The 17,141-nt window shown below is 40.5% G+C and overlaps 1 protein-coding gene across 1 annotated transcript; it reads left to right on the top strand.

Moving 5' to 3' along the window:
- The first annotated feature begins 220 nt into the window (after positions 1–220).
- Positions 221–1,242, top strand: LOC114695978 (olfactory receptor 11G2-like). The gene has a single exon (XM_028873494.1). The coding sequence runs from the start codon at positions 302–304 to the stop codon at positions 1,235–1,237; it is 936 nt and encodes a 311-aa protein (XP_028729327.1). The 5' UTR covers positions 221–301; the 3' UTR covers positions 1,238–1,242.
- Positions 1,243–17,141: the final 15,899 nt, after the last annotated feature.

The raw sequence follows: 17,141 nt of genomic DNA, 5'->3' as shown, positions 1-17,141 counted from the left end.
CCCCATCTATTTTATTCCCCTTTCTTTTCAACAACCTCCTTCTTATGAACAAGTCCTCCTGCCACTATATCTTTTTGATGTGTGGTCCACTGGGTTTAACCAGAGCTACCAGTATGGGGATGAGTGTAGAGCTATTGACTGGAACATGAACTCCATCACTGAAGATAATGACTTCCCCTCCTTGATACTGAGTTGATGATGAGCAAACTATTCAGTTTCCTATTTGGGCAAAACTTAAAACTCCCCCAACTATTTCTAGGATATTCAACAATTTCTGGTGCCTTCAACAGCTCACAGGCAGATGAAAACCCTTAGCAGACCCAGCAACTCCAGCACCATTACTGGCTTCATCCTCCTGGGATTCCCCTGCTCCAGGGAAGGGCAGATCCTCCTCTTTGTGCTCTTCTTCATTGTCTACCTCCTCACACTCATGGGCAATGCTTCCATCATCTGTGCTGTGCGCTGGGATCAGAAACTACACACCCCCATGTACCTCCTACTGGCCAACTTCTCCTTCCTGGAGATCTGGTATGTCACCTCCACAGTTCCCAACATGTTGGCCAACTTCCTCTCTGACACCAAGATCATCTCCTTCTCTGGGTGCTTCCTGCAGTTCTATTTCTTCTTCTCCTTGGGGTCTACAGAATGTTTCTTCCTGGCAGTCATGGCCTTTGACCGCTACCTTGCCATCTGCAGACCTCTACACTATCCTGCTCTTATGACTGGGCGCCTCTGTAACATCCTCGTGATCAGTTGCTGGGTGCTTGGTTTCCTCTGGTTCCCCATTCCCATCACCATCATCTCCCAGATGTCCTTCTGTGGATCCAGGATTATAGACCATTTCCTATGTGACCCAGGCCCTTTGTTGGCCCTCACCTGTTCCAGAGCCCCACTGATGGAATTTTTCTGGACCATAATAAGTTCCCTGCTCCTCTTTATTCCTTTTCTCTGCATCATGGGATCTTATATATTGGTCCTGCGAGCAGTGTTTAAAGTTCCTTCAAGAGATGGACAAAAGAAGGCTTTCTCCACTTGTGGGTCTCATCTGACCGTAGTTTCACTCTTCTATGGCTCAGTGATGATCATGTATTTGAGCCCAACATCTGAGCATGAAGCCGGAATGCAGAAGCTTGTGACTCTGTTTTATTCTGTAGTTACTCCACTCGTTAATCCTGTAATCTACAGTCTGAGAAACAAAGATATGAAACATTCTTTGCAGAAGTTTTTGAAAACATAAAAATTATGTATATGTATATGTATATGCTGTAGAATATTATTCAACCACAAGAATGATTAAATTGGGTAATTTACAGCAATATGGATAAAATGAAAGAACATTGTGTTAAGTAAAATAAGTCTGGGACTGCGTGTTCTCATTTATTTCTAGAAAGTCAAATAATGAATAGGATAATGATTATCAGAGACTAGGAAGTGTGAGGAGAAAGAATATGGTTAATGTTTACAAGGGTGGCAGTTGGATAGTTACTCAACATCTGTGTTTAATAGTGGCATAAGATACATTTGTCTGACATGTGTTAATTCTGTTTCACACAAGATGGCAGAAATTTTGAATGTTCTCAATATAAAAATTATTATAAACATTTTAAATGTTACTGATGGCAATTACCTTGAGATAATATGCATTGTATTCATATACTGAATGTTACTCTCATAAATATGTACAATTATTGCATCAATTAAAATAAAAATATAGATTCAAGCATATTGGAACATGCTTATAATCCCAGAACTTGGGGAGTTGGGACAAGAGGATCAGAATTTTAAAGGATCTTGGCTACAGAGCAAGATCATATTTCATAAAATAAAATATAAGAACATGGTAGTTGATGCCTGATCATGTAAGTATCAGGAAATAATACTTATATTTCCTTTTGCTATAGTAAACACCATGACTAAAAACAATTTAGGAAGGAAAGAGATTACTTGGTGTATAGATTATAATCTATCATTCAGGAGAGCCAAGACAAGATCTTAAGGGTGGAAACTGGAGGCAGGAACTGAATCAGAGAACAGGAAGAAGTATACTTACTGGCTTGCTTTCCATAATGTGCTCAGCTCACCTTCTTCTGAAACCCAGGACCACCTCCCCAGGGGAAGCATCACCCACAATGGGATTGGCCCTCCCTATCAATCATTAACCAAGAAAATGCCATATAGACATGCCCATAGGCCGATCCAATTGCAGCTAATCCTAGGTGACTGTAATTTATGTCAAGTTGTCAAAAACTAACCAATACATATGATCCCTTGTCAACTTTACCCGCAAACACATTACTATTAAATAACATTTCCTTTGTTTATTCCTAAGCCATCATGTTAATATAACATAAGATACAGTTCAACTTAAAACTCCCATATTATTTTATATTTTTCAATATTTTAAAAGTTCAGTGCCTCTTTAAAATATCCAAGGACTCTTGATGATGTGATGGTGGGTCCCTATAAAATCCAAAATAAGTTACATGCTTCTTTTTTATTTTCCTTTTGGGGATTTTATACATGAGGACTGTATTCACAGTATTTCCATCCTCACCTTTGTAACTCTTCTCATGCCTCCCAGTCCATTACAAATCCATGACCTCTTATGCTTTAATTATTATTAAACATGCACACCATATATATATATATATATATATATATATATATATATATATATATATGATGAGTCCATTTAGTATTGTCATGTGCATATGTGTTAAGCATGATCAGTTAAGTTTGGATAATGTATCACGGAGTTTGTCCCTGGAGAAGAATGATTCTCCCTCTCTTAGCAGCCGTTCATTTCCTATGGCTCTTCATCTAGGGGAAAAGCTCAGTGATATTTCCCTCATCACATTGAGATTAACTGGTGTTCTCATTGTGTGTGTCTTGTTAAAATTTCATGGGTGAAACTTTCTGTCATATATAAAAGGTACTATCATGTAGCTTTTACAATCTTTAGGCCACCACTTCCTCAATGTTCCATAAGCTTTAGATGCAAGGGTTATGATGTGGAAATATCTTTGTGGGTTGGGTACCCTGTGGTCAGGGGTTCTCTGAATTTTGTCCAGTTGTAGATTTCTCTGATGGGCTCCATCTGCTACAAAAAGAAGTTTCTTTGATTAGGAGTGAAAGCAATGTTTATCTGTATACAAGGATAGGTATTTAGAATGTAGTTGGGAATTATACTAGTTTAAGAAAATGGCAATATTATATTTTCTTCTAGAATACATGGCCTCACCAGCGATGGGTAGTTGTCTAGATTTATAGTACCAGGCATGAGTTCTCTTCTATTTAGCAGACCTAAAATCCAACTAGGTGACTACTAGTTACCCCAAAGACATAAGGGATACTGTTATACATCCAGGGATATCTTGCCATGGTCATTGTTGAGTTTCATAGACTTTACAACTTGATAAGACTACTGATTGTTTTGCTCCCTTGGCAGCTTGCACAGCACTTTCAAATACTATGAGAGCTAGTCTTCAGGAGGAGGCTTTCAGGTCAATTCCAGCTTGAGTCATCCAACTCTTGTGTCTTAAGGGTGGGGTGTTTCCCTGTGCCTTTTTTTAAATATTTAAAGTTATTACAGTTCTTTTTGTGTGTTTGCTATTCGTGCTCTAAGTGCTATTTTGTGTTTCAGTATTTAAAGTTTTATTTGTTTTCTTTCTATAATATCTCTGTTATGCTTATTTTTCTCTTCACTTGAAATTATTGCTTCTAGTCTTCTGATGGGACAATTTGGTAGACATGAAAGTTTTTAACCTGTGTGTATCATGGAAAGCTTTTCTTTGTTTTTAACTATTGCACACAGTTTTGCTTGGTAGAGTAGTCTATGTTGGTCATTTAAAATTTGAAGTACATTGCTCCAGGCTCTCTTGGCTTTTAATGTTTCTATTAACAAATGAACTGTTATTCTCATGGGTTTCCTTTATGTGTGGCTGTGGTTTTCCACTTGCAGCTTTTAATATCCTCTCTTGTTCTGTATATTGATGTTTGAAGTATAATGTGCCATGGAGAGTTTCTTTTCTTTTTTAATTATCTTTTTAATTGAAACAGAATTCTATCACTTTCCTCCTTTTCCTTCCCCCATCCTCTCCCAGCTGTCTCCCCTGAGGGCCTCCCATGCTCCCTGCACTTACAATGTGATGGGCTCTTTTTCTTTACTGTCATGTGGATACATATGTATGCATGTATGTGTATGCATGGACATATATTTATAACCTGCGGAGTCCATTTTTGTTGTTTCTCTGTGTATGTTTTCAAGGCTGACCATTCTGTGTTAGACAAACAATAGAAGAATTCATCCTTGGGAGAGGCTGACTTCCCCCAGCAGCCATTATTTGCCTGTAATCCTTTGTCTATGGGTAGGACACCACTAAATTTTCTTCCTTCCATGCTACCATGTTCATTGGCACTGTTCTTCTCTTGTTTATGCAGCCATTTCAAGGTACCGTCCACAACAGACTTCCTGGTATCCTGGCTTTTACACATTTTTTACCCCATTTTCCATGATATTTCCGGAGCCACAGATGCAAGAGCAGTTATATAGATGTATTGACTTGGGCTGGACTCACCATGGTCTGCTAATTTCTGCATTGTGTCCAGTTGTGGTTTTCTATGATGGTCTCCATTTGATGTAAAGAGTGGTCTGTTGGTTTATTGGTTTGTTTGGTTGTTTGGTTGGTTGTTTGGTTGGTTGGTTGGTTGGTTGGTTGGTGATTGGTTGGTTGTTTTAATGAAGGGTGGTAGTTATACTTATCTGTGGATAAGACTGAAATGAAGTAAGTGATTATGCTGGTCTAACAAAGTGGCAGTGATAGATTCTTTTCTGAAGTTCATGACCTCACTAGCCTCAAGAAGCTGTCTATGTCTCCAATACCCAGCATGATTTCCTTCCTGTTGAGTGGGATTTAAGTACAATAAGGCAACTATTGGTTTCACAGACTTGTGCTGCCACTTAATGCACCTCTATGTATATCTTGCCATGCTGGTAATTCTTAGTTCATAGGTGTTCCAGCTGGGCAGGACTATTTAATGGCTTCACCTCCTTGGCATCTTGCATTGTATTTCCTGGAACCATCAAAGCTACACCACAGGAAAGAGGCTCTCAAGCCAGATACAGCTTGAATTATCCAAGTCCTGTTCTAAGTATACAATTTCTTCAGCAATAAGGGCCCACCATTAATCAAAGGCTACATCTATAATCGATATTGTCTTTCTGGATTACATCACTTAATATAATGTTTTCTAAGTCCACCAACTTACCAAAAAAATTATAATTTTTTAACAATTGAATAACATTCCACAGTGTATATGTTCCATACTTTCATTATCCATTCATTAGCTGAAGGATGTTTAAACTGGTTCTACTTTTTTACTGTTGTAGATAGACTAGCAGTGAACACAGCTAAACAAGTTTCCTTGTAGTAGTATGTTGAGTTCTTTGGGCAGATGCCAAGGAGTTGTACAGCTAGGTCATATGGCTTGTGTTCATCCTCTCCAATGTTTCTATCTCTTTATTGAATTCTGTTTTCAAATCTTAAATTATCTTCATTTCACTCAGGTGTATATTTATAATTTCTTGAACATCATTCAGGCATTTATTGTGCCTTCTTGGAGTTATAGGAAGTGTTTGTTCATTCTTTTTGATTCCTTGAATTCTTTGATAAGTTTATGGTTGCTCTTTAAAATTCTGTATCATGGAACTCATATTAGCAAAAACATCTATAAGACTAGTGGGTTTGATGAGGGGGGGATGATGTTTTGATCATTCATGTCATTTTGTTTTTTCAATTTAACCTAGGGATGAGGACATCTTTCTTTTGTTGTGTGTACAATGTGATAATCTGGCCTTCCTTAGATTTTTTTCCAGGGTAGGAGGATGTATGACCTGAGATGGGTCATATAAAGCTGATGAATGACCTGTTTGAGTGAATCAGGAAAATATAATTCCCAAACCACAGGTTTCCAGCTAGGCCAGACAAAGTGGTTCACAAATGAAGAGGGTTCAATTGGAACAAGGCTTGTGGGTTTGTAGATGGAGGAGGGCTGAGAGAAGGAGGAAAGAGAAGGAAGAACTTACTCAGGAAAGGTGGTTTATACACAAAGAAGATTCACAGGCTGAGGTCTAGAGCTAGAGTTGTGTGTTTAAAGATCAGGAGTTCTTTTCTGATCTTATCTGTCTGATGTTCTGTGTGCTTCTTATATCTATACAGGAAGTCTTTCCTTGATTTGAGAAACATTTCTTCTATGATTCTGTTGAAGATATGGTCTATGATAATTGACCTTAGATTCTATTTCTTCACCTATACCTACAATTTGGAGGTTTGGCATTTTCATGGCACCCCATAATTCCTGCATATTTCTTTCTTGTCTTTTTTATTTTTGAGTTTGTAATTTAACTGTATTTCACCCTTCCCTTTCCTCCTTTCAAACCCTCCTATGTATTCTCTTTTTCAAATATGTGGCCCCCTCTTATTCATTAATTGTTATTGCATGCATATATATTCCTAGATATAACCTGTTGAATCCATTTAATTAATGCTTCTTGTCTGTATGACTTCAGAGCTGACCAATGGCCATGGACAACCTATTGGTGTGGTCTTCCCTGGGGAGGACCACCCCTTCCACTCACAGTTTTATTTAGTTATTTATGTGGAGTCAAAGCCTTGTGAGCTTTTCTCCATCTAGTTTGGTATGTTTATTGGTATCATCCTGTTCAGCTCACATTTGGGTGGTCATATGGAGGAGATTTTATGAATATATTTTCTGCTGTTACTATGAGATACAGTGTCACAGCAAACTCCCTAATCCTATGGCCCTTACAGTATGTCCACACCCCCTTCTGCAATGTTCTCTGAGTCTCAGGTGCAGGAGTATTTTTAGGATGTCTTCACTGGGACTGGTCTCCACGACTCTGAATTTTGGTTGGTTGTAGTTTTTCTGTAGTGGTCTCTATCTGTTGCGGGAGAAGTTTCCTTGATGAGAGGTGAAAACTACCCTCATGTGTTGGTATAGGACAAATATTTATAAATTGCTGTTAAGGACTGTGCAGGTTTAGTAAATCAGTAGCTGTAGATTCTCCTCCAATAATCACAATTTTACTAACTCTGAGTAGTTAGCCAGGTTTCCAATACCAGGCATGGTCTCCCTCTGTAAAACAGGTCTTCAGTGCAATTAGATTGTTGTTGGTTAACACCAACGTATGTATGCTACTGCTGTACCAATAGGGTTATTGTGTCATGTCAGTTCATAGGTGTCACAGCTGGGTAGAGCTGTTAGTTGTGCCCCTCCTTTGGAAGCTTGTATAGCAACTCCTGGCACCATGTAAGTCAATTGTCAAGGAGGAAACATTCAGTTCCAGATCAGGGGTTTCCATGCCCTGTTTCTGAAGTTCATGGTACCTTCATCAATAGGGACTTGACTTCCACCTCTAGGGGTTAATAAAGGGCAGCATTGAGCTCCAGGAGTCCAGTTGAAGAGAGGGTAGAGGGAGTTTATGAGCAAGGGGCATCAAGATAATGATGGAGAAACCTATGGAGACAACCAAACCAAACTAGTGGGAACACATGGAATTTAGATCAATAGCTGTGGAGCCTGCAACGGACTGGACTAGGCCCTCTGCATAGAGAGACAGTTGTGTAACTTGATCTGCTTAAGGGGCCCCCTGGAAGTAAGATCATAATCCATCCCTGGTGCATAAGCAGACCTTTTGGAACCAACTACCTATGATAGAATACCTCGCACAGCCTGGAGGCAGGGAGAGGAGCTTGGACCTGCCTCTAATGCACCTCCCCATGAGAGGCTTTACCTCCTTGTAGGAGAGAGTGGGAGGTGGGTTGGGAGGGGGAGGCTGGAGAGGCAGGAGGAGGGAAGAGAGGGATCTTGATTGATATGTAAAATGAATTAAAAAATTTCTTAATTAAAGAAAGAAAGGAAGGAAGGAAAGAAAGAAGGAAGGAAGGAAGGAAGGAAGGAAGGAAGGAAGGAAGGAAGGAAGGAAGGAAGAAGGAAGGAAGAAAGAAGGAAAGGAAGGAAAGAAAGAAGAAAGGAAGGAAGGAAGGAAGGAAGGAAGGAAGGAAGGAAGGAAGGAAGGAAGGAAGGAAGGAAGGAAGGAAGAAGCTATATATATATGGGGAGTCTCATAGGAATCCCTGGCCAACACTCAGACATTTCATATCTGGTACTAGAGGTTTCCTTGGGTGGTCTTTGGCTCCTGGAGGGAGCACCACCAGACCAGATGAGAAAAGTTCATTAAAACTATATGTGAATTATATACATTTTAGGTTATTTTTAGGCAAAGAGTAATAGTATAATTCCTTGTCACTTTTTCAGATATTCATGTTGCTATTTTATCCTCCTCCTACCTTCCTCTGTATTTATCTCCCCTTTTCCCGTTTCCCTGATCAGATCACTTGTACCCAGATAGCCTCCTCTCCATTGTTCCCCAGCAACACTGTCCTACCAAGAGTCCCATTTTTCTTTCCTGATTTCTGTTGTTACTACACGGTATATACTTGTATCAGAGATTTGGATCTAGGGGTCTCCAGTAAGAGAGAACATGGGATGTTTGTCTTTCTGGGTTTGGGCTATCTCACTGAATATGATCTATTCTAGTTCAATCCATTTACCTACAAAGTTCCTAATTTTGTTTTTCTTTACAGTCAAATAGTATTCCACAGTGTTTATGCACACATTTTCATTATCCATTCTTTGGTTGTAGGACATTAAGGTAATTTCCATTTCCTAGGTATTGTGAAAAAGACAGCAGGCAGTATGGCTGAGCGACACCCTTCTGGTGCTGATTGGCCTGGGAAAGTAGAAGAAACTACTGACACCATTATGGTGTGCAAATATATGGTTGGATATGGGAGAAAGAGAGACGTAAAATTGTTCATGTCCTGCGGAGATGGGCAGATCTGAAGAGGCAAAGGTGATGAGGAACAGGCTGATGTGGGTGGCCTGCTTGCCACCGAGGCCATGGTGATATCTGGGCAGGGCCTGCTACTAAGGGCCATGTTTGCTGCAGCCACAGTCTGTGTGGATATTCATGGTTTCTGTTACCACCAAAGACTGTAATGATGCCCAGGGTCTGGGGCCATCACGTGTGGCCATGTTGGTAACTGAGGGCCATGGCACCAAATGGGCCATCCCTATCTGGGTGGCCTATACTACCACCAAGGGACAGGGTGATGTCTGAACCCAAGCTGCAGGGTAGTGCCATGTCTGGGTCTGTGGCCCTGCCACAGTCAGAGTTTGTGTTGACATCTATGGTGTCTGCTATCATCGAAGGCTGTGCAGATGCCTGGAGTCTGGGCTACTACCTGGGACCATGTTGGTGTCTGAGGGCCACCCTGCAGCTGTGGCCATGCAGATCTGAGTGTCCTATGCTGCTACCTGGGGCCATGGTGACATCTGGGCCCAAGCTGTTGCCAAGGGTCATGTCTGGGTCTGTGGTCCTCCCACAGCCAGAGGTCTGTGTTGATGGCCATGCCTGTGTTACCACCAAAGGCCATATGGATGCCCAGGTTATGTGGCCATGTTGTGGTCCGAGGGTCATGCTACCTCTGAGACCATACAGATCAGAGTGGCCTGCGCTGTCACCTGGGACCATGGTGACATCTGGGCCCAAGCTGCAACAGGTCTGTGACCCTCCCATAGCCAGCATCTGTCTTGAAGGTCTGTCCATGGCTCCTGTAACCATTGAAGGCCATATGGGTGCCCAGAGTCTGGACTACCACCTGGGACCATGCTACAGTCCAGGGACCATGATGCTGCTGGACCCATGCCAATGTGAGAGGCCTGCACTGGCATCCAGGGCCATGGTGACATCCAGGCCCAAGCTGCTGCTGATGCCCATGTCTGGGTCTGTGGTCCTGCTGTAGCTGAAGTCTATGTTGATGTCCAGTTGCCCATGTTACCACAGGGTCCCATGCAAACCACGTGTTGAACCATGTGTTGAAGTTCAAGGGCTGTGCTGAGCCAACCCCTCCCCTTGCCAGCACTAGGATAGTGGCCAATGATCCCCACATGGAGAGCTACCCACACACACTCACTTGGGAAAGCTGGCCCCACCCCTCAGCTCTGGTGTGGGAAAGCTAGCTCCGCCCTTCATCTGAGGAGGGTGGTTCCAGCAGCTTAGACTGACCAATCCACCTACCACCCAGGCACACATGCAGGGCTTTGAGTTGGCACTCCCCGACATCTACCCCATCTCTGACCTATGGAAGCATGTGAAGGGGCTGATGCTGCCTAACCATAGACCATGGTCTCCATGACTTGGGGCAAAAGCAGGATATCTGAGGGCAGTTTCAGTGAGGGTCCAGTAGCGATGGGTATCAGAAGCCAGAGGCCTTGAACCTGACCAACAACACATTATACAGTGAACATTTGCAAGTAAAGCTATTTGGACAAAAGGGTCTACTGCATGATACACCACAGTTCCCAGTGCCACTAGCATGAATGAAGAGGTGCTGGATAGTCAGGAAAGATAGAGGAGCCAATTGTTTTTTGTTTGTTGTGTTCTTTTGGTTTCTTTTTTGTTTTTGTTTATTTGTTTTTTGATTAACATTTTTATTTGTTTTTTTTTTATTTCTTTTTAAATTTTCCTTTGGTGGGAGACCATACAAGGGTGAAGGGTGGATATGGAGGGACTGGGAAATGAGGGGATTGGTGTTCATAATGTGAAATACCCAAAGAATCAATAAAAAATGTTTAAGAAACAAAATAAAACTATAAAGCCCCTTCCACTCCCCCCGAAAAACTATGCCTAAGGGAGTATTGGTGCAATGGGATAGTGAGTCCTTTGGGCATATGCCAAGGAATGGTATAGGTGGGTCATATGATATCTTTATTTTTAGCTTATTGGGAATTCTCCACACTTACTTCCATACTGGCTGCTCCAGTTTACTATCCCATCAAGAGTTCTCTTTTCCCCTTATCCCCTCCGGAATTTGTTGTCAATTCTTCTGTTGATTTTTGCCATCCTGACTGGGGTAGATTAAATCTCAAAGTTGTTTTGAATTTCATCTCCTTAATTACTAGGGATTGTGAACACTTTTTGAGATATTTTTAGCAATTCTTCTTCTTATTCTTTTTATTCTTCTTCTTCTTCTTCTTCTTCTTCTTCTCCTCCTCCTCCTCCTCTTTCTTCTTCTTCTTCTTCAGATTCTCTTCATAGGTCCTAGGTTTATTTTTCAAATGGACCATTTGTTTTTGTTTTTCCACTTTGTTTTTGAGTTCTTTATAGATCCTGGATATTAATCTGCCATCAGATATATATCAGCAGAGATTCTCTCCTATTCTGTGGGTGTCCTCTTTTCCTGGTTGATTGTTTCCTTAGCTGTGCCAAAATATTTTAATTTCATGAAAAACCACTTGTCAACAGTTGGCCTTAATTCTTGAGCAACTGAAGTCCTCTTCAGGAGGTTCTTTTCCTACAGTAACATCATGGAGAACACTGTCCATGTTTTGCTTTCTTCTGATACCTTCAGTGTTTCATGTTTAAGATTTAGATATTTGATCCATTTGTAATTAGTTTTTGTGCAAGGTGAGAGATACTGGTCTAATTTTATTCTTCTGTATGTGGACATCTAATTTTCCCAACACCATTTGTTAAAGGTGTTTTCTTTTTCCAGAATATGTTTTTGATGTCTTCATCAAATATTAAATAGCTGAAGTTATGGATTCTCATGGTTGGGTCTTCAATTATGTTCCATGGTCTGCATGGTTTTTTTGTGTGTGACATTACCACATTGTGTTTATTACTATGGTTCTGTAATATATCTTAAGATCTGGAACAGTAACCTCTCCATCACTGTTCTTTTTGCTCAGAATTGTTTTATTTATCCAGGGCCTTTTGTGGTTCCATAAGGGTTAGAAGATAGTATTGTCTATTTCTACAGAGAATGAGATGCAGATTTTTGACCAGGATTGAGTCTGTAAATAGCTATTAGTAGAATGGTTATTTTCACAATGTGAATTCTAGCAATCCATGATTCTATGGTTACATTTCTTCACTAATGTTGAAGTATTCCTGCATTTCAGAGATAAAGCTAATTTGTTCATAATGTATAATCTTTTGATGTATTAACATATTCTGTTTGCAATTATTTTATTGAGTATTTTGAGTCTATATTCATCAGGAATATTGGCCCATAGTTTTCTTGTTATGGTTTTTGTCAGATTTTGCTATTAGAGTGATACATCTTTATAGAAAGGGCTTGAAAGAGCTTGTCTCATTCTGACCAGAAAGAATACACATAGCAATTTCAATCTTTTTGAATTTGTAAAGATTTTGTGTGTGTGTCCCAGGAGAGAGTCTATTTTTGAAAAGCTTCCATGTAGTGTTTAGCAGAGTGTGTATTCTTTGGTATTTGGATAGAACGTTCTATAGATGTTTGTTAAGTCTATTGAGTATTTTTTCATATTTTAAGCATTTAATCATGAAAAATGTTGAGTACATTTTCTTAAAAACCTGTTTTTTAGACTCATGTTTACATGAGAAATGGTGAGATAGCTGGAATTCAGGAACTTGCACATAAAACTGGTTATGGGAGGCTGGAGAGATAGCACTGCTCTTTCAGAAGACCCAGGTTTGATTCCCAGCACCCACATGGTGGCTCAGAACCATTATAATTTCAGGGGATGCACTTGGTGAACATATACACATGCATGCAGGAAAAATACCCAAACATATAAAATAAAACAAATCTTTAAAAAAAAACTGGTTAAGATCTGATAGTTGAAACTGCGTAATTGAGACAGAGAGCTCAACATATGACTCTTTAACCCATCCTATATATGCTCCTTGCTTTATGTCACCACCTGTGAAAGTGAAATACAAAAAAAAAAAGTTTACTTAAATAATTGAAGTTTTCATGAGAAACAGTTAAATATGTATTAACTTTCCAGTATAACTTAAATATAAAGTGCTTTATTATCTATAATGATAAACCTTAGACCTATGTTATCAAAATAGCATTGCTACACGGGGTTGCATGACAGAATGTGGTACAGTTGCCAATAATATAAGTTTTCTAAATAAATGATAATCAAAATAAGTTCAAAATCAAACACATCATGATTCTAAGACACTTCTGGTTTGCTCACCTATGTAGCATGGCACAAACTAGCTACTTTATCATTGCTATGTTAAAATATCCTGACAAAGCAAAGTCATGGTGAAAAGGTTAATTTTGGCTTACAGTTCTAAAAGACACTGTCCATCGAGGTAAGGAAGGTATGAAAGAAAGGTTTGGTGGCAAAAGCCAGAGGCTGGATGGTGACTTTATGTCTGCATTCGGGAAGCCTAGTGTGAACAAGAAGTGGGACCAGAACATAAAACTTTGGGGTCACCTCACAAGAACCTCAATTGGCTGAGAAAACTTAAAAAAAAAAAGGTTCAACATCCTTAGTCATCAGGGAAAGTTGAATCAAAACTATTTTGAGATTTCATCTTACACATATCGGAATGGCTAAGATCAATAACGCAAGTGATAGCTCATGCAAGCAAGACTCTGGAATGAGGGGAACACTCATCCATTGCTGGCGGGAAATCAGTGTGGCCATTCCTCGGGATGATGGGAATTGATTTACCTCAAGATTCATCTATACTACTCTTGGGCATATACCCAAAGGATGCTTCATCCTACTACAGAGATACTTGCTCAAGCATGTTCATTGATGCTCTATTCATAATAGCCAGAGACTGAAAATAACTTAGATGCCCCTCAAAGATGAATGGATAAAGAAAATGTGGTACATTTACACAATGGAATATTACTTGGATGTAAAAAGAAAAGAGAAATCATGAAGTTCACAGGTAAATAGATGTAGCTAGGAAAAAAAATCATCCTCAGTGAGGTAACCCAAACCCCAAAACACAAATATGGCATGTATTCACTTTTATGTGAATATTAGCTGTTAAGTCAATGATAACCAAGCTATAATCTGTAGAATCACAGAAGTTAGGTATAGAGTGAGGGACAAGGAGGCAGGAGCAGATTGATCTCCCTAGGAAAGGGACATAGAATAGATAGTTATAGATGGATGGGATGGACTAGAACTGAAGAATCAGATGGGGAAGGGGGAAGGAAAGAGAAGAATGAGGGACCATATCTGATTTGATCTAAGGCCGACTCTACGAGATAGAACCCATACCCAATACTGCTTTTGTGACCAAAAACCTGAGACTAGATAGCTCAGTCTCAGGATGAGATAGGATATAGGCAAAAAATCAAATACTACTGTTCTAATAAAGTAATATAGCAATAAAATGACTCCTAATGACATTCTGCTACACTCATAATTCAGTGCCTTCCTCAGCCATCGTCAGAGAAGCTTCCTCCTGCAGTAGGTGGGAACAAATACAGAGATCCACAGCCAGACAATAAGCAGAGTGAGAAACCTTGAAAGACTCAGCCCTAAATTGTTCGTCTCCATCGAATCCTTTCCCTCAGGGTTCAGGAAACTCTGTGGGAAGTTAAAAGGGTTTAAGAGATAAAGAAGATGGAAAACACCAAGAAAACAAGGCCTTCTAACCATAACAGAACATATGCGCAGAGGAACTCACAGAGAGTATGGCAGCATGCACAGGGTTTGAATGGGTCTACATAAGATGGGGTTCTAGAGCTGAAAGAAGAAGTAGATACATGCCCAGTCCTAAACCAGAAGCTTCTGCAACTGATAACCACTTGCAAATGAAAGTTTAGTTTTCTCCAAGGAAGTCTCACTGAGAAAACAAACTACTTTTAAGGGTAGGCTGCATTCCCGGCACTAGATGACCAACAGAAAATGAATTCAATAGCATCTTTGGAGGCTCCTTGTCTTATAATGTCATGTCAGAGATACATACACACACACACACACACACACACACACACACACACACATACATACATACATACACACACATATATATATGTATACATACATATATATATATATATATATATATATATAATTTGATCTTTTTTATTTTGTTTGATTTATATGTTTTTCTTTCCTTTTACCCTACAAGTCCTTTGGGTATATATTATGGCTTCCAATTTACTGTTTTTAATGGGATTTCCGAGTGTGCAAATGAGTCCATCTCTGCATCTATATCTACTTCATGGGCTCTTTTCCTTCTGTTTGTTTGTTTTTTCCTATTCCACTGTGTTTATTGGTCTCTGCTTTATCTTGTTATATTTTATTTTATTATTATCTCTTAGAAGCCTGTTTGTTTTCTTTTCTTTTTTTTTTTTTTTCGGTTTTTCGAGACAGGGTTTCTCTGTGTAGCTTTGTGCCTTTCCTGGAACTCACTTGGTAGCCCAGGCTGGCCTCGAACTCACAGAGATCCGAACTCACAGAGATCCGAGTGCTGGGATTAAAGGCATGTGCCGCCACCACCGCCCGGCGTCCTGTTTGTTTTCTAATGAGAGACAGAAATGGGGTTGATCCAGGTATAAGTGGAGGTGGGGAGGAACTGGGAGGAGTAGAGAAAGGGGAAACCCTATCAGGATGTATTATGTGAGAAAAAGAACTATTTCAACAAAAGGGAAAAATTCAATATGCCTTCCTGATAAAAGTCCTAGAAAAACTTAGGATATAGAGGACATATCTCAACATAATAAAGGCAACATACAACAAGTCCACAGTCACAAGAAATGGAGGAAAACTCTAAGAATTTCCACTGAAGTGAGGAACAAGACAAGGATGCCCAGTCTCTCAATTTCTGTTCAATATAGTATTGGGGAAAATTATAAAGGCCACTCCACGTAGTTAAAAGGAAGATTTATTTAGTGGATGACTTACAAATGAAGGAATGGATAGGTCGTGGGGGTCTGGGGAAGGCGTATCGCAATCCAGCGGTGTTCTCTGGAGCTCTGCACAATCAATCTCCACCATCCAGGGTCCAGGCACAGAGAGCGCGCCCAGAGCGAGCGCTTGCCCATCCAGCTCTCAGGTTTCCAGCACCTCCCCTCGCCCTGCCTCATAGGCGTGACAGTTGCCAGAGTCTCAGTGGGGGTTGGAGCTTCCAGATCCAAGCTGGAATGGCTACCCACTACATCATAGTGCTTAAATTCTTAGCTAGAGTGGTAAGATAAATGAAAGAGTAATTTCACACAAATAAAAAAAGGGGATACAAATAAGAAAGAAGGAAGGTAAAGTATTCTTTTCTGGCTAATATAATTGTAATCATATTCAGCAAAAGAGCAGGATATGAAACTAACTTGAAAACCTTGATATACTTTCTATATATCAACTGAAAATATACCAAGAAAGAACTCAGGAGAATCCCATAAGGCTGAGCTGTTCACAACTTCCAGTGTAGGGTCCAAGACTGGTGAGTCTGCCTGATCTTGGCCAACTGGGACCCTTCCCAATCACTGGACCTAATCTGGGTCCAACAATCTGTGTTCCACTCTAGTCTCATGAATTTTCCTATTCTTAACCACCAGTCTTGGCCCCAGTTGCACATCCTGGGCACTAGCCCACCCTGGAAACTCTGTCTGATGTTAACATGCCCATATCATATCCAACCTCCAGGCCTAGCCTGAGTCACAGGTCCTGTACTCCAGCTCCGTCAGGTAAGCCCCACAGAACCTAGCCTTCCTGTCTTGTTCCCAACCTCTAGACTTGGCCCCATTTGTACATCTGTGCATCATCCCAGTCTGCTGAGTCTTCCAGAAAATAGCCCATCTGCACCATATCCAAGCTCTGGGGCACATATCCTGTACACTGGTCCAGTTTTGTGATCCAAGATCTGAAACCATGTTTACCAGATCCATCCCCCATGGTAGGCTGGAATGCACAATTTTTGCACCAGTGCAAGCTGAAGATTCCTTGAAATATTACCCACCCACACCATCTCAAACTCTCAGGCCTAACCAAAGTCACACAGTCTGTATCCCAGCCCTAGCCCCAGGCCTTGCCTGGTAAGGGACAAAGAACCTGACCTAGCCACACCATCCTTACACTCCCACGAATCGTTTGGATAGTGCAGCTTGCAAACAAGCCCAAGCAGGTATTTGTCCCCCTTGCATGCTTTCTGGCTTCCCACTGAATTGGAATCACCCCCATTCCACCAAACTGAAAATCAACATTGAAAATCAAAAGTATTGAACTACCAATTCCTCATACTTGATCTGAAATCA

Source organism: Peromyscus leucopus, chromosome 9, assembly GCF_004664715.2.
Source record: "Peromyscus leucopus breed LL Stock chromosome 9, UCI_PerLeu_2.1, whole genome shotgun sequence".
Taxonomy (NCBI): domain Eukaryota; kingdom Metazoa; phylum Chordata; class Mammalia; order Rodentia; family Cricetidae; genus Peromyscus; species Peromyscus leucopus.
This window is presented reverse-complemented; position numbering and strand designations above follow the sequence as displayed.